Raw genomic sequence first — 27722 nt, 5'->3', positions numbered from 1 at the left:
TTTTCATTTATCGAGTACCTGATTATGGTAACATTTGCTCCAAACAGTAATTCGTTGATTAACATATGACATACTTAATAATAAAAATCCAATCACCAGTCACTCGGCTATTAACGCCCAAACCAGAACTTGCAGCATTCTTGCTTCCCACCCCTTGCAGCAATAAAGATGGCTCTCCATGTAATACATGGAGTTCAGTCTAGCAATCCATTGCTGGATGGTCGGGGATCTAAGATACTCCATGCCGAGGCAATACATATGCATATAGCTGCCATAGTGACAAAAATAAAATACTGTTTACCTTGTCCTTTAAGGCACTCTTGTCTATGCCTAGCAAAATTAACTATGGCGTCATCAGCACCTATATATTGAGCACTGATCTCAGGGACTGCCTGATATCTTCCTTTAAGACCTCTAACTTTATAAAACTACAAAGTAAATGGACTAAGTCAGCGTCATGGCTATCACAGCGGGGGCAAGTAGATTCTGTTTTTTCCACCAGCTAGATATTTTGGCTGGTGTATAGTAAAGATTAAATATTGTTTTATAATGTTGGGACTTCAATCCCACAGTTAATAGCACCTTCTGACCCACCTCTAACGATTTCCTCAGGTTTGACCTTTGAACCGTTAATCTTCTCTCACAATTGCCCTCTGGCTTGCAGAGGTTGTCTAGAAAAGAAAACAACATAACGTTAAAGATTTGTCTAATCTCCCTCCACCACCAAGAGCGACCCATTTGATCCAATAGTGGTACCCGTTCCATAATCATTTCATTCCTGTCTATTTTTGACAGAAAGTTCCTTATTTGCAGATATTCATAGAAGTTCTACTCCATCAGGCCAAATTTTAGTTGCAGTTCCTTGAGTGAGTGTATTTGATCCAAACAAAATAGATCACCCTTACTCTCCACTCCAGCTTTTTTCCAAATGAGACAATATTTATCATGAAATATATTTGGTAGGATTGTTCAGCGTCAAAGCTGGGTATAGTAGTCATAGTGACCAATTTTCCCAGATGTAGCCAGAACTAAAGTGAAGGTGTTACAACCTTCAATTTGACTTTCTTAAAATCGTTTGACTCTGCAATCCTTAAAAAGCAACCTTTTGCTTCTTGTCCTAATGCCAGTTCATAGATAGAAGGCAATTCCTCATGCACTACATCTTTAGTTTGCCTGCTGGTGATAAAACCCCCATGTGTTGTAGTAATGGTGCCCAACAATAAAATCCAAGATTAGGCACCGCCCAGCCTCCTCTCGCCCTGAGAAGCATCAAAAAATGTAGTGCTCTCCTGGCCCATTTGTAGTCCCATATAAAACTACTAGACATCTCCTCCATCTTATTAAACCATTGTCGTTCAATTTCCAGTGGGATAGCTCTACAAATGAAAGAATGTTAGGCAATAGCAACATTTTTTTTATGTTGCAGTGACCTATTGAGGTTAGGGGTAGATTTTTTATCTGTGGCAATTTCTTCTTACTCCTGGTTAGTATAGAAGAGAGGTTCAATCCCACAATCTTTTCTATTCTCCCCGATAAGGTGACACTCAAGTATGTCACACTATTGACTTTAAGCCCATCTTCTAATTGGAGTTTTCTATTGATGATTATATGAGTCTTGCTCTTATTCAAGTGATAGCCTACAATTTTGCTGAATTTTTCTTCCCCGCTTTTCACATTCCTCATCGCTGCTACAGGATCTGATGTTACTAGTGTGATATCATCAGCATGTGCAAATATCTTAGTTTCCGTTTACTACTACTAGACTGATTTCAACATTCTCCTCCAGCCTTCTTATCAATAGATCTAAAGATAGGGCCAATAAGAGGGGTGGGCACAGATATCACTGTGTTGGTAAGGCCTGAATAGCTGTGATAAAGCCATGGCCTATGCCTTTCTTTGTGAGTTCCAGCCATAGATAATCCCATGCCACTGGATCAAAGACTTTTTCAGCTTCAAGAGTAATAACGGCCATGGGCTAATCCATAACAAACTTCATCAAACAATGTGATTGTCCATCTAACATGGTCAGTAGTCCTTTGCCCTGGGATAAAGGCATGCTGCCAGGGAGAGACCAATTCAGCTATAACCCTGCCTAGATGCATCACAAGTATCTCAGAATATCATTCAGACAAAAACTTTATTTGGTTTCAAAAAGCCATCAAAGTACACAAAACATCAAATATATATTTAAATAATACAAGATAAAACAATTATTTTTACTATGTATATTTACAAATGATGACATGATATACAGAATTCACTGATATAGTTTGCAGCCCATGAGCATATAAATACATTAAAAATAACCTTGTATGACTGGCAAATGATTCATGTATGATGATTGATACAATAATAGATGAAAAGACAATACAATGGACCAAATTAATCTCAATAATTGATGGTTCAATCAAGTAGTATCTACAGTAAACAAAGACCAAAACCGTCCAACTGCTCTGGCTATTGTACTTCATTTCTGTCAGGAGTATAGGGACGTAATCTTTAAGCGTTTGTGCCACATTTTAAATAAAATATGACTGACTGTAAAAACTATTGGGTCTGAAGTATCTGTTTTTAAAATTCTGTTCAAGCCCAAATAACATGTGATTCTTAAATTTAGACAAACAGAGCGTACCCACCTTCTGCGGGGATGACAATACTCAGTACAGAAGAACACCACATGTCCCTCCCTCTCCCAAGTCAGGCTGCATGCAGTGCACTTGTCCGAGGCCTGGTCTCTAGCCCATTTGCCAAAGCACTTTAATGATAAACAGTCCCAACTGAACTGCACCTACAAACTTCTCACTATGGGTGGGGAGATCAGATCTAGGAAAGTTCAAACTGAGAGCGTGGCTTAAAACTCAGAAATTGATCAGTTAGACTTCCACAGGTAGAACTTGTAACCTATTGGTCATACACAAATGTGCAATACTTGATTTTTAAAGGTACTGTGTCTGTCTTAATGCTGTCCTCCGGGTGGTCCCATTACCTGGACAACACAAGCGTTGTACACCAATTTGCAATATGTTTCATTCATGGGATTTTAATGGCACTAATTGTCTTCAAGAGTTTGCTTAATAACTCCCGGTAGTCAGTTAGCCCGGGTGTGGACCATAAGCATAACCAGTAAATCAATGGTTTTAAAATTGCCATGTCTGAAATTCTTTTTGTCTCCAAGTCAAAAAACAAAGGGGCAAGAGGTGCACTAGTTAGGACCGAAATGAGGGACCGCATAAATGTGCTTTCACCCACTGCCAGTCTGCGGGTGTCAACATAGCCCCATATTTCAGCACCAAAGAGTGCAGTACTAAAGGTAATGAATGTGACTGAGTCTGCTTATAGAATCTGAATATAGCTTTCGATCTTTGGACTGTAAGTAAATAGCTTTTGCAGAGCTGTTATTCCCAGTACAAATTGTCAGTCAGTCTAACGCCCAAATTATCAAAGCTATGCACTCTCTCAAGAGGCTCTTCAGTGACATTAACAATACTGGTTCTAGGTTTACCCTTCCCAAATATCATACATTTTGTTTTGGATGTGATAAGTTCTAATCCCTGTGAAGCACATAAACATTTATCTACCAGGTTCTGGAAAGATATCAGAGTATTTGAGATAAGAAAACAGTCATCAGCAGAGAGCACTATTGGGATTTTTTATCCATTAGGATGAGAGAGTAATTGATGCAGTCCTCGAGTTCACTAACCACTTAGAATATATTTTCATGTCACTATTGATCAGCGTGATAGGTCTGTAAGAGCCTGGATTCAGAGGGGGTTTCCCCATCTTAATAAAGACCACAATATTAGTCACTGTCCAAGACTAACACTGGGCTTAAAGGAAGGTTTGATTCCCTTCCCCAATATGGAAAATAACCTGCTAAAATTCCAGCGGTATCTTGTCTTGCCCTTGCTGAAGAGGAGAGTGTTAACTTAATCTCATCCAAAACTGCCTGTTCCTCTGCATCTACCCCCACTTTATATGCAATTTTGCATAGCTGGGGGCCAAGCAGGTGCACATACTGTACACCGAATATGCGTATACACTTGTTTGTCAAACAAAAAGAAAAAAATATGTAAGCACCAATGTATCATGGACAACAGTATTTGTGTATGCTTATAAATTGAAACCGGTCTCACATAGAGAAAATATTAAATAGCTCGCAACCCATCACTATGGGAAATACTGGTGTATGAAGATCTCACATCAATAGTTATTAAAACAAAACCACTCTCCCATAATACATCATAAATCCTTCTTAAAAAGTCACCTTTGTCCTGAATGTAAGAGGATAGATTTTGCACATGCTCCAGCAGGAAAAAGTCCATGTACTTAGAAGTACTTTCAAACACCCCGCAATAGCTGATATGATTGGTCTTCCTGGGACGACAATGGGATAAGATACAGGATTGGTAGTGTAGGAAAGTTATTTTTCCGAAACAGATATTCTTCATGTTACAGGAGATCATGCCCTTATGACAGCTCTATATGGTCCCACATTGGTTGGATGTGAGGCTTTGAACTTGGCTGTCAAAGAGAGCTAAATATTGGTAAGGGGACTAGTGAATGATGATAAATGCAACACAAGGATATCTAGTCTTGTTAATTTGGTGGACTGTAGTGGTGATTAAAGGATATTCATAGTGTTTGGGTCTAATGAGGGATGATACATTAGCAGAAAAGGAGGTATCAGAGTGATGAGGGCTTTGGGCATGTTAGTAATTTAAAAAAACATTTCTATATAAAATCTGTCTCTAAAAGGTTTAAGTATGGCTCTGAAAGAGATCTAATTCCTATTGAGTCAACTGGTGACTTATGCAAAATGCAAAATAAAGTCATCTTCTAAGACTAATGTGGGGAAAGATTTGGTGGTTGATGTATATTTGCAGCTGCTGATATAGAGCAGCATGGTTTCATATCTGTGTATGAGTCAGCAGGGTGGTCGAATTTAACCAACGGGAAGAGGGCATTAGAATGATGAGAGTATAAGGACGAGCTTATAATTTTGAAAAGTATATTTAGATTTAAATCAGTTTTTATTAGCAGAACACACAGCATGAAAATACAATGCATTGTTGCTTACAACCCAGCGTGCCGGCTGCATAACTATCATAAAGGCAAAGCAGAACCTATGAATCAAAAGCTGTCTGTTTAGATAGAATACACAGCATGCCGCCTACAACCCATCCTGTGCCAGCCACGATTGACAAGAAGAAACATTAAGCGGTCCAGGTTCCTTTGAATTTTGAACAAGGGAAAAGTCTGCAGCACGCTGAGCATGTAAGTGCCAGTGAACCAAAGAGTCGCTATGGCCGACCTGGAGCGATAAAGTCTGCCTTTTAAGGAAAGTAAGAACCGCAAACAAGGAACAATAACAGGTCCAAAATTAAAAGATCTAAGACCCTCCCTCCACCCCATCTCCACCTCTCCAAGTGAGCCAACGGATACACTTAGATGGATGGATGTGGGCCGGTGTAATAGTTACCAACCACGTGGGGCCCGGTGAGCTCATCTGGGGCCTTATGTGTTAACCACCCTCTTGACTCTTGGGAATCAGTTTCAAAATCCGTAAGTAGGCTGGGCATGTCAGTTCCCAAAACTCCGTGGATAGGATTGAAATAAAGGGGGCCCTTATCTTGGCGTATTCAGATTTGTCCCGTAAGGTGGCCATGGACAATCCATATCCAAAAGGGAAAACAGCTGATGCCGCCATTGCATATGGTCTGGGATCCTGTCTGTCCTCCAACCAGATAAGAGTACCCGATGAGCGGCATTCAGTGCCAGGGCAATCTGCCTGCGTTTGGTATAGAGCAAGGGGAAAGACAGGGCATTGGGCAATTCTAAGATAGCGTAGGCAGAGAATCTGGGAATGATAGTATCAAAAGCCTTATTGATTTAATCGACGATCTTATCCCAGCATCTCGTGAGCTTCGGGCAGTTCCACAGCAAATGAAGGAGGGTACCTGGGCTCCCACAGCCTCGCCAACAGAGACCATCGCACTGTGAGTTTCACTTAGTTGAATGAGCCGGGGTGTAATACCAGTAAGATACAATTTTAAATGCAGTTTCTCTGTGGCCCATAGAGTGTGTGGTGTGGTGGGTCCTGCAAAAAATATCCTACCATTCCTTGTCTGAAAGGGTTCGACCTATTTCCGCCTCCCACCGCCTCTGTCCCGCAGTTCGATCCCGCTAGTACCTTGGGAGAGGAACGTGTAAATTTCCAAGATAAGTTTGCGGTCATCTTTTTTCAAAAGGAGACACTTTTCAAACAGGAGCATTGGCCTGCTGTCCAGGGGACGTATTAAGGGAACCAGTCACCCAGTGCAGCATTTGCACATGAAGTAAGAGGTCAGTGTCTGCGAGTCCATAGTCTGGCCAGAGCTGCTCAAAGGGGATGTGGCCCTGGAGGTCGAACAAATGCCCCAAGCGCTTGCACCCGCTCTTCAACGACTGTGAACCCACCCCCTTATCTATCCCGGGAGGGGAATTGGGATTTGAAAAAATAGGAGATATAGGTGAGGGGAATGTTGTAAGGCTTGCCCGCTTGGACACTCTATTCCATTGAAAAGTACTTTTGCTGAAAAATGCCTCTTAAAATTTTAAATATGGTTGTATAGAGATAATTACTAGTTTATTGATTTTAGATAGACAATACCTTAAACATATTTCTTATATATAAAAAGCAGCTATGGCTGCCCAGCAAGAGTGGACTGAATTATCCAGTCCAGGATTTGTAGGTAATATTTTTTTGCCGCCAAACCCAACAGAATCAGAGGTACGATGCTGCGTTTGAGCAGGAGAGTATAAATAGGTTTGTGTCTTCAGTGTGACTTTTAGCAGCTTTGGCAATGGCACGAAGGTCGAGATGATCATAAGTGAATGTATGGGTGAAATCTTCCATGGGACAAGTTATATTCTGATGCGAAGGATATCTGCAGAACAATGTGATGTCAGTTGTTGAAGAAGAGATTTATATTAATGTCAAATTGTCAGAGAGACTAAGGGCCTAATTATGAGTGGCTCATTAAACTCCATCCTGTGGTAAACCCCTCTTTATGAATGGCACAGAATTTCAAGTTTGGTTTTATTTAACACATCCAGTAATTATTGGCTGCATAAAAACCCAGCATTCATTAAATTATGGCACGTCAACCCTGTCGTAAGTTTACTGGGGAAAACATTACAGTATCAAGCAGATTTTGGTGGGATAAACACGGAATCCGCATGTTATTCCCCATAAACTCATAATAGGTGGTATTTATTGCATATGATAAATAACATACCCCATGGTATCATTATTTATCAGGGGTGATAAATAACAACGCAACTCGCAATCAGTCCCTATGAGTGAAGATATGGCTATATGCAATAACTTTAAATGGAGGAGAAAAACATGACATTGGTATAGCAAATTGAAAAAGGATGGCTCTTAGAGTGTTTAGTTAACAGCTGTATAAAGATATCAGTTGTATTGTATTGCAAAGGAATCCTTTAAGGGGCTTAAGTGTAATGGTGCACATATTTCTTATACGACAAGTGAGCTCCATTAAATGAGAAGTAGTAATGTGAATGTTTATTTTTCTTTGCAGTCTAAGGGAAAATGTAATACCTAATATTATGAATTAATTGCATGTAATTTCTAGACTTAAAACATGTACATCATTTTAGGTTTTTACTATGAGAGAATTTTACTTTTAATTCTGAGGTAAGAGAGGATGGATTTAGATTTCATAGATTAAAGTAGAAGATCTAAAACTGTGGCTCTTTTTTTTTTAAACAAGATAACGTAATTGATGTGCATGATTTACATGCTTATCTTGAGTGAGGCCAGAAATGAGGAAGGAGAGAACCAACAGATATCTGAACTGAATGGCACCTCCGGTGTAGTCCTGAAGATTTGTTATTCCCTTTGTATGGTGAGTGCAATGACTACCATAGCTGTAATTAAGTGTCTGGATGTGGTGTGGATAAAGTCTTATCCTGAATGGTTATGTCTGTGATAGATTAAAGAAGGTAATAGGTGTATTCTTTTTTGCTGTCATACAAATAGCCACAGTGCTTGAACATAAATTGCTCTAAAACACACGCACAGTAATTTATGAGTGTAACACTATGTAAAAATGCAGCAGAGAAATAATTTTGAATTAACATCATTTAGAGATAGTATTTAATATATGAAGAATAGATTGCTTACCTGAAAATATTGATTAACTTGGTAATTTGTAGCTCTATTAAATGTATGTTTGATCCTGAAGGAACCACATTTGCCCTGAGAACTGATGCTCAGGCTGCCCTTTTTCATCTTTGAAGTTATGAATGGAGGAGTAACATTGTATATTGTGCTATTAGATACTAGCAAGATAAGGCACACTTTTATTATACCGTAGGTTGATGATTTCTTTTAGATGTGCGTAAAAAAAATATAAAATTTCAATTGTTTGGTACACTGAAATATGTATTCTACATATTTGTATACTGGATGTAGATATGTACACTGGAGCATAAGAATGGTGCTAAGTGTTAATATTCATATTACGCATTTTCTCTTTACAGACTAGAAGAAGCGGCTCACCACTGTGAAACATGTTAGCTGTAAGGTTTTTTGGTTATATTTTCTTTATGTACAGAGCAACTAGGTTACAAGAGTGGAGAATGCAAGAGAATCCTGTACTCCAATATAAATTTAATGTGTATGAAGGAGAATATTGATTTGGATCTCCTCAGGAATATATGTATAGATTATGTCTGTTAGAGCACAGATTTTGCTCTTTAAATTTGTAGGGGTGCAATAAATTCAAGGGTAGACCGCACCTACACATATTCCTTTGTCGTATTAATGTAGGATTGTAAACGTGACTGTAATAACGTGAGAAGTGATGTGTTAGGAGTTTAGAGTAAACGTGAGAAAATCAGCATTGCTATAACGTGTGTAGTGAAGACATTAATGCGTCGACTTTTTTTGCGTGTTGCCAATAATCATCTGTGTATTTGATGTGTTATATAACATGTTAACATCGAAGTATTCAGAAAAAGTATTCATTATACATACTTTTATGAGGCTCTTGTGCATTTCTTATGTTCGCCTGTTTGTAGGCCTAGACTGCACTTTCCCCTGGAAGCTCTTACATTAGATTTAATGAGTGAATTTCCTGTGCGTTGAATTTGTTCTTTCTCATGTTTCTGTTGCAGGTGAAGAATTCACCCTTGTTAGCTAGAATAATGTCTTGGTTTAAGGAGTTAGGCTTAGAGAGGAAAGGATACATTAAGAGCTGATACTGAGAATGTGGGCTGTTGTACTTTCTCAGTGGACCAAGACTGGGAATCAAGGTCATCTTGCCGAGACCTGGGATCATCACTGCCCAGTCGAAAGTTACCTATGAGGAGGTGTCCTGGATGGATGGTGTGATGTTACACTGCATTCTGGGATCTTCTTCGAGAAATTAAGTGTTAGGGTTAGGGAGAGTGTCCGGTGGATACTTATCTTGCCTAGAGAGACGGAGCATCTTAGAACGAGCTCAGTAGCTTTAAGCTACTTGACCCATTGAACATGAAGAGACTTCATAGGAAGACTTCACACACTGACACCTTAATGGATCTTGCCTTAGGAAATGCTAAGTAGGGATGTCACGTTAGAAGTAGAGTAGGGACAGATTAATTCTTTATACATACAAACCTCCAATGAAGGGGAATCTTGACATCTGTGAAGTCATTTTCTGTATTTTGATTCTGGAAATGGTCATCTTGTGCATGTTGCACTGTCTCAATTTTACTTGTAGTTTTGGCTTTGTATTAGTCCCAATGTATTTGTATACCCTCATCTTAAGGCATTTTTGTATGTTAAACTGTTCTGGGCGTTTTAATAAATTAACTAAACTTATCCAGAGTATGTGATTTTTAGGAGTCATAATTAGTGGAACAAAATTAGAATTATTTATAATGGTTTCTCTCCTCCTCACACTGCGATGCTGATAAAAAGTTATGTGGCTTGGGGGTTCCAGAGGTAATCTAGAATGTGGAACCCGGCTCCTTCATGCCTTTATTGTGAATATATGTGTGATATCGAAAATACTGTTGCTAATATAAAAAGACCAGTTTTGAATAATAGTATCATTTGATGAATTTGATATAAGATTGCTTTATATCTCTTTCAGCTCCCCATAAATGAATTGAGCTATGTGCAAATTACCAATCAGTAGGGTTACTGATTAGGTGGGTGGTATTTTGTACAGTGCCATTTTTCATCATAGTAACCAAAATAAACGTGTGGAGTTTCAATGGTGGGTAATGTTTTTGGATTACAAAAATGCACCTACCATCATTGCGAGGTTGGTGAGTAACTTCTTGTGACCTGGATGCATTGTGTGTCACCACTCTATACGGCATAGTTGTGTTCAGTGACACCTAGGCTGATCACCAAATTCATCTGAAGACCTGGCGAATTGATGAAAGCAAAGCTGACTTTGAAGGCAGACAAGTGTCTGATTAGGCAGAACTCAGGAGCCTTCCTTGATCACCAAGTGGTTAGAGCAGTACTGGAAACTATCAAGACCAAGAGTCAGGTCATTATGGATTCATTCTATCATGTGTTAAGAGACCTCAGCCACCCAAATACATGGGTGTGGAAAACACTGGTTCCATTGTTGTACCATTCATTGAGCTGATATTCTCTGTCACCACTCTAGTTCAAATAGCTGTGTTCAGTGACACCTTGGCAAACCACCTAATTCTCCTCAAGACTGGGTTGTACTGAAGAAGGCAAGGAAACTCTAAAGGCCAGCCAAGTGCTAGATTGGGTAGAACTCAGTAGCTGACGTTGATCACCAAGTGGGTAGAGCAGTGATGAAAACTATGGAGACCAAGTTTCAGGTCAACATCGGTTAGGAGACTACAACATCCATACCTATGGGCATGTGGAAAAATATTGGCTTCATTATTGCGACATTTATGGGGGTTACATCCTGAAGCAGCCCAAGAAAGTTAATTTGACCATGAACTGTTACGATGCCTTTGAGCAGTTGAAAAGGGTTCTGCATGAGACACCAGTCTTAAAAATACCAAACTTCCGCCAGCCCTCCATGGAACAGGCTGAAGCCTCAGATGAAAGCAGTGACTTTATTCTCTCTTAGTTCAGTGAAAGGGAGTTAGAACACTCTATGGCTTTCATTAGCAAGAGGTTCTATGAAGGAAATAAAAGTGGGTGGTGATTAAGGAGAAATGTTTTGCATTTCTGTTGACTTTAAACATTTTCTTCCCTTACTTGTTTTGGAACGTCTTAACTACCCGCAGGGATCATAATTTATTTATAAATCAGACAAATTATACATTTATATTGTCCTATGTATGCAATGCAGCAGCAGATGTTTTAAATAGTCTAACTGAAGAGCCATAAAGAATTATTTTTAGGGGTCGGCGGAATTTGCGAAATCCACTTTCGCAAATTATCGCGAAAATGTTTAAAATTATCGCAAACAAGCGGAAATATCGCGAAGATGCGGAATTTTTTTTCCCGCATGTTCGCGAGATTTTCTGCATGGTTGCGGGTCGGCAACTTACCCATGTGGTTGCTCGCGGGCGCGGCCATCTTGTTTTGAGTTGTCTCGCGGTGCATGATCGCGAGAAGAAAGACGTGATCGCGCGACGCATGACGTCACTGCGGGAGAGAACTGTCGCGAGACAGCGCAAATGGCTAAAAACAATCCAACATCTCATGGAGAACGCGACCGGATCAAGAAAACTTGTGGCGAACGCAGGGATTCAGGTAAGGCGATCGCGCGCGCGCGAGAATGTATTATTTTACAGCGCGAGCAAGAAACAAATTATCGCCAAGCTGCGGAAAGCGGAAATTTTGACATTTTCGCGCTCTCCGCGGAACGCGAAAATGTCAAATTATCGCAATTTCCGCGAACGGAACGAAATTTTCGCCCAGGCCTAATTATTTTGCTACGTTTCGGTGCAGAAGTGTGCATGAGTGACAAATTGATTTATTTGAGTGTTTTATGCTAAATGACTCTGTATTACTTATTGACACTAATTCTATGCAACATAAAAGAAAGCAATGATAACTTAGGCATTTGAGTTTATTATTTTGTTCTAATGAATAAAAAGCTATTGGTGCCTGTGCATTTGTGACAATGGGGGCAACTTTATTTACTTTAGTTTGTGTTTCCCATTGGAATTCCGAATACTTAGAATTTATTGCACATGTACACATGTATTTACAATATTGCTACATATCTGCTCTCATATTCATTTATTAACCCTGAAGTTTGCTGAAGGTTTGCAATTCCCACTGTTTCTGAGATTTTAGTTTATGTCACGCTCTCTGGTTGTGAAAGAACTATTGTGGGCTCACCAAAACATTACAATGGGCTTAAATCATGTCCATTGCTTAGCAATGTTTGGCTGCATTTTCACTCCTTTTTGGTTGCTTCTAAGTTGATGGGTTACCTTCCTCTTCATTTGTTTAGACCTCCACTGGAGCATGGCCTCATTACCATCCTTTTGATTGACTCATTTGTATCCTTACACTGATCACGTTTACTGCAGTCCTTGTTTATTTTTGGTTAAGCACTACATGAGAGTGCATGTGTGTTCCAGTTCTCTCCCTCATGTGCTTCTCATCCTGCCAAAAACCCACAGCCCCTGCTTCCTGTTACTCTTTTCCTCTTGTGCTGCTCTCTTTATCTTGTGTGCTTCCCCCTTGTACGCTGCGTTGCTTTCTCCCTTGTGTGCTGCTTTCCTACCTCTCCCTCACTGTTGTGTACCCCCTTCCCACCTACACCCTATTTTTCCCTTGCCTTCTACCAGTTGCTTCCATCCACCTGCCCCTCTATTGTAACAAAAAAATGTTTTGGGCTTACCCGTCACCTGCCATTTGGTGCATCCCTGCTCAATAATTAAAAAACCATGTTCATGCTAACATAATTTCCTTTTTTTATTTACCAATCCAAGTGGCATCTGCCATTTTGGATCGTTATATAAAAAATTGACAATGGAGCCTGTGTCCTCTAGCTGGTGCTCTTAAGCGAGGGGATGCTGCCATGTGCATTAATGTTGACATATGCGTAACCTGGCATCATCATCAATTGAGGAATGATGCAGCCATTGTGCCTTTTTTTTGCTGATGTGGCAGAGCATCCGCAAAAAACATTTTATGTTTTCCTAATGTCACAAAGCATTGTCAAAAATCATTAGCCAATACAATAGGTCAACAAGATGAGACCTATTTGCTTTGCCAATGTTTGTTCATATTATGATCTTTTTCCCAATGTTGCGGATTGTGAAGTTAGTGAGGGTTTGTGATTTACCATGGTGGGACCTGCAAATTCAGCAAAATGTGCCAAAGTAATTTTTTTAATTAATGTTTTTACAAAAGGTGGCAAAAAGAGTGCTATGTACATAGTGTTTTTTTCTGAAAATCAAATGCAGGAAAAGGTTTGCTGTGCTAAGATTGCCTAATTCCCAGCTTTGAAAAGACGCAGAGTAGAAAAAAAATATTTTTTCACAGCAGTTTGAAAGGTCAATATTTTCTGTGTTGAACCCTATAATCTGCTCCCCAGAAGGGCAGAAAGATTGTATGGCGCCCAGGTGTGAGCAGCTCAGGCCAATTCCAGGACATGTAGGGTTCCCAACCCAGGTCACTTTTGTTCCTAGTGGTCTTTCTGCCCCTCCTGGTTTGGGAACAATTTGGGTAAAGACCCCAGTCTGCCTCACCAGCCATGCAGAAAGACTGTCTTCGGTCCAAGGAGTCCATCAGATGCCAGTCACTGCTCCCTTTGATTATTTTCAGATTTTTTTCCTTGATGCTCTAGTGGGATTACTGTCCCCCCTGAGTAGGCACATTAAGGGTTAATCTGTAATTAATCTCAGAGGGCAGAATGTCTAGTGACAATGAACTGGGGAGAAACCTTATGCCAGCCTACCTCAACATGCTTTCTTGTTTTAAAAGGAACAAGGCTTTCTGTCCCATGGAGCAGTCTTACTTGGTGCAACACCAAAACCCCCTGGGGCAGCAAAATGATTGTTTGAGCCATGGGAACTGTAGAGCAGCCAATGGCAGGAAGTGCCAGTTGCCCCACCCTAAACCTTTTTCACATTTTGTTCTCCATTTGTATATGGTTTTTTTGCCACTGGGTGGGGCTTTATATGGTAACCTAACAAGGGCATCTGAAAGACTTGATGCCAGGGCAAGCCAGTTCTCCTCCCTATATCTTTATTATTGTTTTTTTCCCTTAGTTGTTGAGTGGGCTTCTGCCCCCTGGGATGGGCAGAGTAGGGGCAAGAGTCAATCGGTACCTCTTGGGGTGGGAAGGTTGTCTGAGGTCTGGGGAATAGAGGGACCGCCTGATGAAAGAAACATATAGTATTACCTTTTTTTAAATTTGTTTCCCTATTGTATCCAGAGGGCTTTCTGACATCTTAGGAGGCAGACTGTGGACAAATCTCCCAATCTGTCTTTCAGGCAGGCAGAGATGACCTGGGTTCTGTGGGTGGGGAATACATCCTGTTGGCAATATGTCCAGCAGTCCACCCATTGATTTTTACATTTAGAAAATATTGTGCCTAGTGGACCTCTGCCCTCCTGGAGAGTACAGATTAGGGGTACATCCCAAATGTGTCTTTCAAAAGGTAAGAAAGACCATATGGGAACAATGCTGGAGGAAATCCACCAGGGAGGGGTATGATTGGAAGGGGGAAATATCAATTTTCCAATTGTACCTCTTTCATACAAAACATATCTCTGGGTCTGACCGATGACCACTATTCACACAAAATGTAGATATGGTGCCCCAAATGCAAATGAAATGAAACAAACACTCTTCATTTGCAGCCTGAGGTGGGGGCCTGAATCTGGATCCCTCTGGTATGAACTCAAAGATTCCTTGCCTTGAGTATAACAGCCCGACTTTTATATTCTCTGCATTAGAAAGGTAGCGGAAGGAGTTACTCATGTCCTCCCAAACTTAAGAGGTTAAGGTTTCTGTTATTATTGTAATTATTGTCTATCACCTTGGCAAGCATTCAGTCTCTAGCTCCATTTCTGCAGACAATCACCAGTAGATGTACATTTTCGGACAAATAGCACTTCACAAAACATTTATTTGACACACTCTTTAGAGGCAAAGGGATTGGAATGGTTAAAACTGTTACCCTAAATTGGCTTATATTCCAATAGGGATGAATGTTTATCAGTAGTCCATTATACAATTGGAATCAGTTTTTTGAAATAAGATTAATGTGGACTTAGAAAGTTAGAAGTGTTACTGTTGAGGGAAAGGAAGTGGATGGTGTGTATTGGAATGTGGCTGTATGCTGATGTTCTTGTGGGAGAAAATTGCCCAGAACAGAAATCCTTGACCCCTCTGGGGGCCACAATTACTTTAGTGAGAGAAAAGAATTTAGAACCATTTTTCATCGAAATGTGAATGTTGAGTGGGAAACAAAATCATCTACCAGTATTATCATGAATGGAGTGTGAATTTGTATCAGTGAAAGAATCTACCAGTATTATCATGAATGGAGTGTGAATTTGTATCAGTGAAAGAAAAAAGAACAAGAAGAATTAGAGCTGTATATGTGGTAGACAAACTTGTCTTGCTAATTATACAGTATGCCCTCCTATACATAAATATTAAAATGAATCTGGCCACAAGGGCCATTTTATGAATGTGTCTAGAAAACAAATAAATAGGAGATGTATCAGTGTTTTATGGGACTGTGAGTTTTGTGGATTTATGTAATTTGGAGGTGAATGTGAACGGTCCGGGAAAATCAACAAATGTTTACCCCATTAACAAGCAGAAATGTGAGAGGTATTAGAAATCTGGTAGAGTCATTGTAGGGTAAATCAGTGTGGCTACAGAGGTGTCTTAGAGGATATGAGCCCAATGCAATTACAACCAACTGATCCGTGTGCATCATCTGTGTATATGTATTCCCTACCTGGGATATAAAGAAGTCATAGGATGAAGACAGTAGGATTCTTCTGGGCCTACCATTCAAAACAAGAAGAAGTAGAGGCAAGGTGTTTATAACTGTGAAAGGTATGGCTATTTTGGGATGAAAACATCAAGCACAGTTTTGGATCACACTACCTATCCACCTATTTATTCTGTTGAGCAGTAAGGGGGAATGAATGATGCATTTGAATTGAATAATGTGGATTCAGAAAATGTCACCCAGATTAAAGGAAAATGTAATGGAATGTTTAGTGATCATCTTGGGAGGTTGAAGAAATTCTAACAGGGCATTTTGTTGAGTAAAAGGGCAGTACTGTTACATCACATGGTAAGGAATGGACCCCCTCGCTTGTTAGAACAAATTGAAAACAATGCTGTGCAGGCAATATTTAATTGAATTGACTGAATTGTCCAATATGTTAATTCCTGCAGTTATTTCCAGCAAACCAAACGGTGAGTTGAGATTGTTCAGACTTACTAAGTCTGCATTTGCATTGTTTGCAAGTGTTGCCAAGCTAGTAAAAAATATCATACTTGCGAGCTGCCATGGTGTTTATGACCTTGGATCTGGCATCACTTACCATCAGTTTGACCTAGATGAACAGTCAAAATGCTTCTAACACCTGAAGGAGTTAGGAAGTGTGGCAGCCTTGCTTCAGAAAATAGTCAGGAATCTCCTCAGGAGCTGGGAAAGAATCAAGGTCTTCCAACACACACAACTAATGTGTGGTAACAACCATTTTGAACACATTTAGTACATAAAAAGGTGTGTTGATATTTTAGATGAATATGACCTGATGTTGACTGGTTGAATACTTAGCCCGTCTGCTTTCTTCAGAGGAAATTAGGTTCAAGATAATGCTGTGCAAGCCATAGGACACGATCAATATTTTGTTAATAAAGAACAGTTATGGTTTTTCTTGTGCCCAGCAGAGTTTTATTTCAATTGTGTTAAGACCTTCCTTTACAATTTAAGCCACTTGAAGCTTTCCTCAACACAAAATGAAATATTTGAGTGGAATGAAAAGTAAAAAAAGCTTTTAATTTGATTTTTTTTTTTTAAATGTGTTACAATCTGAAGAAGTCAGTAGCCTTTCAGATTTTGTTTGTTATCAATAAAATAGCTGTCTGAATCAATCTCTTTTAAGATAGACCAAACATCCCTCCAAACTATCTAACTCTTTATGCCCTGCAATGTAAATCTCATGATTCACACTCCATCTATAATCTTCTAGACTCTATTCAATCTTTTGTAACATTTATAGTTTAACTTCTGTACTATTTGAAAGGCAGGTGCCAAAAAAACTGAACTCAATTGGTTGTGCACATTGTTGAAAACCTTTGGAGGTTAGAAGGAGATGTTTTATATCTCTGTAAGCCAACAGCTATGAAGTTGGTGCTTTATTTTCACATAAACAGAAGAAGTGAGTTGTATCTTTTAGTTCAAGGACATTGAAACGGACCGAAAAGAATTATTCACTTATTGAATTCGAAATGTTGGCATGGGTGATTGAGAATGCTTGATGACAGATCATTCATGTGCAGCATTTGTTCCCTGGCCTGATCATAAACTATTGGTGCATGTCACCTCCTGTGTGAGGAAGAATGTTGTCTGCAGCATTGGATCATGTGGAAGAAAAGTTATAGGTTATCAACATGAACTCTGTGGCATTGAAAGTGTTGCATGATTATCATTGATCAGAGTGGGTGAAAGTAAGAATGGTTTGGATTGTAAAGTGGCTTTTGCAGGACAAGTGCAGTGGAGTACAGCATCTGATGTTATTGTTTATGGTATTTCTGAGAAAGAATGTATCTTGGAAGCAATGAAGGATGAGGCATTGAAACATGCCAAAGACCCTCAATAGAATTAACAAGGCCCTCTTCAATGCCCTTGTCCACAGACAACCTGAAAATGTTAGCCCGTAGGAACCAGGATAATCTAGGCATAGAAAAGTCCCTGTTTGCCACTGTTCAGAAACATTTTCAGTCTGGTCATTGTAGGACCAGCATCTCTCTTAAAGCCAGTAATATATGGAGTGCCTAGTTGCTAAGAGCAACTTGTCAATTTCCCGAAGAAGAGGGGATCGTGAAATGATAAAGGCTAAGAGGGCCCAGTATATGGAGGCACAACGGAAAGCACAGAGGTCTTGGGATACCCACCTTTGGGACTTCATGTTCGAAACAGTTAGGTCCAATGATCTCAAAACACTTTGGAAGCTAGTGGCTAATGGAAGACACCCCGTTCATGGCTTTATGAACAACCACATTCAACCACAAGCATGGTGGGAGCACTTCTCAGCACTTTATGACATGGAAGGCGAGGAGTCAAATGGGCAATATAGCTTTGGTGTAGTTCCAGCCCTTTGCATTGACCTGGAAGCAACTAGAAAAGCAATTAAGAGTTTTATCCCGGGAAAAGCTGCAGGCCAAGATGGCATCCACAGGGATCTTTTTATTGCATACATTGATAACTGGACAACATATTTGAAGTTTACTAAGGCAATTTTGGAAAGAGCCGAGATTCTAGCCTCAGAATCAGCGGAAATAGTTCCAATGTCCAAGAAAGGCCCTAAGGCTATCCCATTAAACTATAGGCCAATTTTCCTGCTAGATATCTCCCATAAAATATTTCCCAGACAAATCCTGTTTTCCCTAGAGACACGGATAGAGGATGCAAATATCCTGTCCTAACGTCATTAGGGATTCTGCAAATAGGTTAACACTGTAGACCAAGGGGCATATGTAGGAAATAGCCGTTTTGCGAGTCCTTAATAGCGTTTTTTTGCGAATCGCTATTATGGACTCGCAAAATGCTATGTATGTAGGAATCGCAATAATAATTGCGATTCCTACATATTCCTTAATTGCGAATTACGATTCGCAATTAAGGAATACCTTTTCATTCATTCCTATGGGCCTAGAGGACCAAAGGAATGAATGGAAAGACATTCTCAATTTGCGAGTGCCCATTAGGTACTCGCAAATTGAAAATGCAATTTCAAGGGTGCAAGGGTGGCAATTTGCGATTCCTTAAATGTATTCGCAAAATGGAGAATCGCAAATTATGCAATTCCCTATTTTGCGAGGGCCTTTTGGGATGATAGATCCCAAAAGGTTTTTTCCCATTGGCAAACGGGCCGATTCTGAGAATTGGCCCATTTGCGAACGGGAAAAGGGCTTGATACATATGCCCCCACGTTTTTAGATTCATGACCATTTACTGGGAGATGGTGGTCATCCAGACAGAACATCTTTATATAATTTTTGAGAATCTAAAAACACCATTTGATTTAGTTCCAAGAGACAAATTGTGGGAAATGGTGAGAGTTATAGGTATTCCTCCCTCTCTTTTAGTTATTTTAATACACTTACACACAGACACTTTTGCACAAGTTCGATGGGGTCAGCAAGGGGAAAATACTGATCAGGTCAAAGTCAAATGTGAGGTATCACATAGGTGTGTGTTAGCCATCACAATTTTCTTGCTGTATCTGAATGGTGTAGTGGGCTCCATGGAACAATTCAGTGAGGATGCACCAAGGATAGCAGGCCGCAGTATGCCGATATTACTTTTTGCAGATGACACCTTGTTGATTTCCAGATCTCCAATTGATCTATTGACCCTTATGGATAATTTATTTGAGGTCTGCAAGGAGAGAGGCCTGGTAATCAACTTGGATAAAACAAAGTTTATGACCATCGGTCTGAGTCAAAAAAAGGGAGAGGGGGACCAGGAGCTGGTTGTGGTCCAATGTCCGTGCTCCACCAATGACAGTTAAATCAATGAGGACATTGTTCCATGTTGGCGGTGAAACAAAAATAGCGATCACCTGCTCAACACAAGTAGAAAGAGAAGAAAAAGTGTAGAGGGAGGGAGGTAGAAGGGAGATGAAAAGAGGCAGAGAGAAATTTCCCCAGTCTCAAGGATCCAATCCCGAAGGGGAGGACTCTATGTAGCCTCTAGTTAGCCCTCACACACCCCGAAGGTTGTCTTGCTTCATCATTGGGCTTGTTGTTGCTCCTCGTCGGGCCGGCGCTGCAATGCCCGACGGTCCCCCGAAGGGTCTCTTTATCGGAGGTCTTTTAAAGAGAAAAGCCGTAAGGTGAATGCGGGTATGTGGGCAAAAAAACAATAATGGTGGATCCGAGAGGTAAGTGATTGCGTGCGTGCAGGGTGTGTGAATAAAAATGCCTAGGGGTGTCCAAAAAGTATTAATTTTAATATTATGGGGCCCCTGGCAAAGTAAAAAGACCAAAAGGTCACTAGGTCACTAATAAGCGCAAGGTGCTAATGTGACTTTAGTAAAAGGTCGACATGTTTCACGCCTAATATGCCCGAGCGGGTCAGTGGCGTTTCATCAGGACCAAACTAGAGTGAGAGGTTGTGCACGGTGAAGACGAGGGTTCCAGAGATTGGAAAGGTAACCTACGTCTAGGAAAGGTAAAGAGAGGTACGGGGCTGCGGGGTACAGTGACCTAGGCAGCAGAAATAAGAGCGTACCAAGCTAGTGTTACCCTCGTGTATGTGAACGGGGGCTTCCTAGGTAATGCCGTGGCTGCCTGCGCCCTATTTGGGTTGCGTCGGGGGCCGGCTCAGTCAGCACCTACCCTCTGCCAGAGCCGCTGGCAGAGGGTAGGTGCTGACTGAGCCGGCCAAAGCCTGAAAGCTAGAGGGAGGATGAATCTCTAACAGGAGCTAGCAGGTTTGTGACTTAAACCTAAATGCATAACATGAAATAAAGGACACCAGGCCGTAAAACTCTAGTCGAAATTTGTGAGCAGTATTTTTGTGACCTGTGTGGTATTTTGCGAACTGACCTATGCACTAATAGGTTGATTCACAAAATACTGAATCATAGTGGGTGGCACCTTGACCTACATCATGAATAATATTGACATAGGTCGCAAACTGAGGCCCACTACGATTCACTGCCATCACAGGAATAGTGGCCACTGTGGTCAGCAGACCACCATGCCTTTGATTAGATTTTAATAAACACACCTTTCTTTATAAAACAGAAAAGTATATTTTTTTCATTTGTTTTGCTCAAGAGAAGGCAGTGGTATAATGGGCCCCAGGCAAATGGACTAGGAGACATTTAGATGTGACCTCTCAGTACAGCTGCAGCACTGCAAAACACTGCGGGCTTGATTCACAAAGGTAAACTTACACTTTTGTGTAAGTTTCTCATTGTTTGCAATTCACAAAGGGATTTAAGAGTAGTATCTTTACGAGTGCAGAGTCTCTGCGCATTAAAGATAGGTCTTTTTATGTGCGGAGACTCCACACTCATAAAGATACTACTTGTAAATCCCTTTGTGAGAAGCAAACAACATAAACTTACCTGTAAGTGTAAGTTTACCTCCGTGAATCAGGCCCTACAATGCTGCCACAAATTAGGGTCTCTGCAAAGGAGATTGAGTGGGCTAGTTCCTTACAACTGGTGGGAAGACCAATGGAGGACAAAAGAGAAACATCATTATGGTATACCTGCGTAGATGATTGGGGACTTTTGAATTTACAACATATGCTCATAAATTGTGCTATCACTTATTGTATTATTCCCTAAACAGAGGTCTGCAATTTAGCAATTTTGCTTATTCCAAATAAAACGTTTAAACTGAGGCATAATTGAACTATTTGCATTCTGTGCTATTTTGTTATGCTGTAGTTGGTGGTAGGAATACAGTAACTGGCACGGGAAGCGAAATGAACTCAAAGAGAAACTGTAATGTCTTAAAAATAAAGCCCCAAGCCATAGGCATTAGGTACTGAGGATCATATAAGGAATACATGTTAAATATTGAAAAGCATTTTGACTGATAGAATACTCTGATTAGGTACATTTTAACAAATGAACTAATAACATCTAGAAACTGTGAAACCTTTGTCTGATTTATATACAACAGTGACACACTAAGAAAAAGAGGACATATATCAGGATATAGAAATTGAAATTAAGTGAGTGAGTCACTGCAAATTCATTTAAAATGTAGATTAGAAATAAAATCTGTGTGTACTGGGAAAACAGTGTTTGTACCCATAATCAGTTTGAGTGGGTTGGGATTAAGCAAGAGATGAAGGATTTGGTTTACAGATAAATATTATAAGCACAGGCTTGGTTTTCAAATTCAAGGATATAGAGTTGATAGACAACGCTTTTACAACTTGTAAAAGAGGATGCAATTACCCATTGTGTTCTTTAAAGCCGTTTTCATCTGTACATTTCTGAGGCTGTAGATAAAAGGGTTTAGCATTGGGGTGACAATGGTGTACATCACAGTCACTGCTTTATCCCTCTCAAGGGTGTAGCTTGATGTAGGCCGGAAGTCGGCAAATAGAATGGACCCATAGTACAAAGTGATGACAACAAGGTGGGAAGAGCAGGTACTAAAGGCCTTACTCCTCCCCTCACTTGAACGGATCTTTAATACAGTTGAGACAATGCAGCTGTATGAGAACACAATAGTAACAATGGAGACCAGGGCTACACATGTCCCCTCAGTGAGAATTAGGAGCTCGTTGATAGAGGTGTCTGAGCAAGAGAGCTTCAGAAGTGGAGGCATGTCACAGAAGAAGCTCTGGATCAGGTTGGATGCACAAAATGACAGTCTGACGATCATCGTACTGTACAGAAGAGAATTTAGAAGACCACCTACCCAGGAACTAGCCGCCAACCGGATGAAAACCTTCTTGCTCATTGCATTAAAGTAATGCAAGGGCCTACAGATAGCAACATATCGGTCATAGGCCATTGCCCCAAGTAGGAGACTGTCAATGGTCTCCATACAAACAAAAACATACAACTGTGCAATGCAGCATGAGTAGGAGATGGTCTTTGTCTTTGAGATGGTGATTATCAGAAGCTGGGGCACTATGGTCGTAAGTACACAGATGTCCACAAGTGACAAGTTCCAGATGAAGAAATACATGGGGGTATGAAGCTTTGAGTCAGCAGCAATGGCAGCCATTATGGCACTGTTGCTTACTATCCCAACAAAGTAAAAAGTAAGGAATAGTGCAAAGAATGCAGTCTCATGCCATGAATTGTCTGTTAGACCCTGGAGAATAAAGTACATAACGCGGGTCTGGTTCTCGATCTCCATTCTTTCACCTCCAAACATCTGCAGGTGGAAAATGAAACTGCATTTTGATAAAATGGCCACAAGTAAATTCAGCATTGACAAGCTGTGAATGTAGGAACTATAAGAATATGCCAACCTCATAACTACGCAAAGGTCTAAGGTGTTTTCAAAATAAAGTCTTAAAAGTTATATCTGCATTCCTAAAAAACAGAAAAGATATAGTGTCAATGGGGGAGCAGTTCTCCTATGGATGTATTAAGCAACAGCTACTAGTCTATATACTTTGTTGAAGCATCTTGAGAAGCACCATAGTGATATTCTCCTCAGCTTGTACCTTTTAAAAAACTAAATTAAAAGATAAATATTGTAAAAGAGATCGATGGTTCGAGCTTGATTGTGGACACCAAAGAGACAATGAACATGTTAACTAACTCCCTTTAGCCTATTTGTACCCACCTCCCGAAGGGCTGTGGTGCCCCATACTAAAGCTGGTTCATCACTCCTTCTAGATGCCACACATTATTCCTGTAGCCAATGTGTTAGTCCCCCCCATCTTGTCAAAGGTAACTTATTTGCACATTAAAACTCTGAGAGGATGATCCTGATAATATTTAGTTATATCAACCACATCTTGGCAGGTGTCAGATGTTCTACATTCCACAGCCTTAATGGTGTTTTAAGTTAGCATTGGAATTGTAGGACAGTTGCCAGTTGGGGCTGATACAGTGAGAAACTTTCAATATCGTTCCTTGTGTCCTGGTCTAGATGAATAAATAAACGTCACATCGTATAAAGTCTTTATTTAAATTACACAACAGCGTGGCAATGGATTGCATTTATCATTTGAGGTCACATTGCATGACTCTACAAACTATCATCATTCTGGGTCGCTTTGGGTTATACATCCTCATAAAAACAATCACACGTCATTTTGGCACGGAAATTGCTTCTCAGTTTCACTGTTGGTCAGGGTTTACATGTGTAGGCTGCTGCTTGCCCCTGCGTACATTGTTAATTTGGCATTTTCAATTTCAGGTGTTTCCTGACTATCTGGCTATTAAGGAGGATGCATAGAATTATTCAGTACCAATTCAAATAGGAAGCACAATTCTCTGGTTGCCTCAGTAATTTCAAGGATTTCTTCATTACCCTTAATCGACTCCTAACTCGTTATATTTTTCTTATTTGTTAATACAAGTGGCGAAGAGAGGACAGTGAACTGGTTCAGTTAGTCGGGAAAAGGAAGCACTGAGCTATTCCATTTACCCTCAATCTACTCCTTACTGGTTATTTTCTGCTTATTTGTTACTAAAAGTGGTGAAGAGAGGACAGTGAACTAGTCCAGTTAGTGGTGAAAAGGAAGCACTGAGCGATTCCATTTATCATCTTTTATCAATTCATTATGACTTCCTTGTGTTTCTCCGTAAGCCAGTTTCAGGCATTCTACCTGGCAGGCAGAGATGATTTCATGAAATGGCCTGAATGGAAAGAGTACTTTTTAAAATATTTAGCTACTATTGAAGATGTCAGCTGAACAGAAAAAAGAATATTCCTACATTACTTGGGCCAGACTGAATTCCGCTCACAAAACACTAGTCATTTATCACAAGTTTATATAAGTTGATAACCCATTTGCAAATAAAAAGGGGTCATCTCTGGACCCCTTCTTCTTTGAGAATGGTAAAAAATATTTTTACAAAAATTCAACTTACATGTTTCATTTTCTTTTTTTAAATGCCTCACATTTTCCTTTTAAGAAAACGGGCTGCATTAAAAAAAAAGATGTATTTTTTAATAAGCAATGACAGACAGTTATTGATTAAGGTGAGGCTACAGGTAAAAGGATGTTCAAAAATTCCAAAAATTCTCAAATACGTTGTGTGGTATTTTATAAAAAATTGCTTGAATTTGAACACAAATTAACTTAAAATGATGATGGATGCTCAAAAATACACAATCCAGTAAATTGCTTTGCTCCTATCACTTGGTTAGCTGGTTGATCATATTGAGTCTTCAAGTTGAATTTTTCCTCTAATAGTAGCAGGGTGCATCCATTCTAGGATTAGGTTGTAAATCGACATGGCCATTTGAATAACAATATTGTAGTGAAAGTTTTTGCTTCCAAAAATCTCTGAGATGTTGGCACTGGCAAGGGTAGCAAAGATTTCTCCGAAACTTAGATTTCTTTACCATAAGAATATATGGAATACACAGCATGTATTACTCTGGTGAGATGCTTCCATTATAAACATATGATTTTCATTTAGCGCCTGTATCAGCCATGTTTCAAGGATGGATCTTTCAAGTGTTCGTGAAGATGAAGGAAGTGAATAGCCTCGAAAAAGATTTATTAGTGTTTGGGGTGGACAATAGGGGCAAATGATGATAGATAGAAGAGAGCTACAGAACATCTGGAGAGAAAAGGCCTGGTGGTAGAATTCTCCATATAAACATTTTTATATGGGGGTTAAACCTAAACCTGCGTTAGTTGAAGCTTTGGTGAATGCTCCAGCACCCACAAACAAGAACAAGGTATGGCCCTTCCTTGGGCTTTCAGAGTTCTACCCAAAGTGTTTGAAATATTTTGCTGAGAGAACATTCCACAATTGACAATTGTGAAAGAGCATGGTTAAATTTGCATGGCGAGAAAATTGAAGAATTGATTTTGATTTTATGAAACTGGAGATTGTGGAGGCTCTGTCCTTAAAGGGGGTGTGATACTACATTTAAAAGCATTATTACCTCGAATGCCAGCTGCTATGAGTTGGGTGTTTTTTTGCTTCAGAGGGACACTCACGGGAAGGAGGCGATTACTGCTCACTCACTGCTGCCTTCGGAGGAAAAATACTGCCCGTGTTTATGGAAACCTTTAATTCTTTGCAGTGACCCTCAATCTCTGTCAAATTGATGGTCAAGTTCCTAAGCACAGAGTGCTTTGTGAATGATTCTGCATGCATCAGCAGGTTGCCCATGAGATTGTAAGATTTCATTTAGAATGTTTTGTATGTTCCCGGTAGGAAGAATGTCATCATGGATATTTTTCTCAGATGACCATGACTATAAAAGAATGTGTTTTGAGGAGTGGGATGAGTATCAGATTGCCATTATTCATGATAGTGTTATACTAGCATTGAAAGGATAAAATTGGACTTATGAATATAACAAAGACTCAGTGTTGCGAGATGATTTGGTGTATTTGAAGAATGTAAGGCTCATCAAAGCTATAATTAGTTCAGCCTAAAACCATTTTTGGAAGTACAGTATGAGTTGTCTGTTTCTAATATGATGATTATGAGAAGTGACAAAGTTGTACAGTTGAGAACTAGAATTTTTAAACAGTGTCACAAAACACACTTAAGCTTTGTGAAGAAAAACCAGGTGGTGAGGAAAAGTTTTGGTGGCTGATTATTGATTTAGTTGTCAAAAGGGTTGTGAGGGATTACTCTGAGTGCGTTGTAGCTGATATATCATTAAAAGCATTAAGACCACCCATTTGTCACCCGATTATTCCTACTATTGCTTGGCATATGCTACCACTGACTTCATAGGTCCAAGGGGGTTAGCTTCTATGTACATCATTTCTCTGAGTTATATGTATTCTTGTTGACCAGTTAATACGATTGTAGATGTCACTGTTTTGGTTCTAGGATTTCCTGATAAAGTACCAGCCCGGTTAATTAGTGACAATGGTGTACAGTTTTCTTCACATACAGCTAAGACCTATTTGGATAGAGTTGACATGAAAAAGTGCACTACCTCTGTATAATTCTATTACTGAAAGGTGCTATTCAATTGGCTAAGAAGAGTAAGAAGGTTTGGGAATTACAAGTATTGAAGATTGTTTGCAGGTAAAGAACAACCTTTTATGATGCCACTGCTTTAACTCCTTTTGAGATCATAAGGTATAGAAGTCTGAGAACTATAAGTAATCAAGAATAGATGTTAAAGGCGTGTGTTATGGGTATTCCTGTTTTGGAACCAAGGAAGAAAATTGAGGATACCCATTTGAAATATAATTCTTGCTTTGATAATGGATTTGAAGTATAAATTTTGTTTTGATAATGTGAGTTTCTGCTCAGGGTTGGGTTGAGGAAATCCAACTGGTAAAGTTGAAGAAGCTGTGAGCGATGCAGAAGGGGGATCAGGTATTTTTTCAACATTTAAGGGTTGTTAATGTGATAAGGAATGCAATACCTTTCAGAGATAGACAAGGTTGGAAACTTTTCTGCTCCTCGGATACACAAACTGCAATGCAGTCATAGAAGGATGGCAAAGCCAATATCCACAACACAACTCTCTAACACATTTACATGAATAGGCAACACACAATTCAGAAATTGTCCATATGAAAAGGGTTATGTAGACTAAGAGACAGAAAATTTAAAAAAAAAACAGATTGGTACATATAAATCAACAATTTGCAAAAAAACTTTAACTCAAGCTTAGCAAGACAATTTGTTGAATGTGGTGATTATAATAACTAACTAATAACACTATGAAATTTGTATCCATGTCCAACAGCCACCACAGAGTACATCGACAATAGTACTGGATGGAATTACTCACTACACAGTCACTGGTGGAGCTCAGTTAGGATATATATTTATTTAACATAATCCACCAAGATATGATTATTTGAACTTCAATGGATTATGATGTCTTGCATACTATTGGTCTTGGGGA

The 27722-nt window shown here is 39.7% G+C and overlaps 1 protein-coding gene across 1 annotated transcript; it reads right to left on the bottom strand.

Moving 5' to 3' along the window:
- Window positions 1-22115: 22115 nt before the first annotated feature.
- LOC146796961 (olfactory receptor 5V1-like) lies at window positions 22116-23078 on the bottom strand. The gene has a single exon (XM_085631470.1). It carries the CDS (start codon window positions 23076-23078, stop codon window positions 22116-22118), a length of 963 nt encoding a protein of 320 aa, XP_085487596.1.
- Between the last annotated feature and the right edge of the window lie 4644 nt (window positions 23079-27722).

This window comes from Triturus cristatus, chromosome 10 (assembly GCF_964204655.1).
Source record: "Triturus cristatus chromosome 10, aTriCri1.1, whole genome shotgun sequence".
Classification (NCBI taxonomy): domain Eukaryota; kingdom Metazoa; phylum Chordata; class Amphibia; order Caudata; family Salamandridae; genus Triturus; species Triturus cristatus.
The sequence above is the reverse complement of the archived record's forward strand: the minus strand, read 5'-3'. Positions and strand labels throughout refer to the sequence as shown.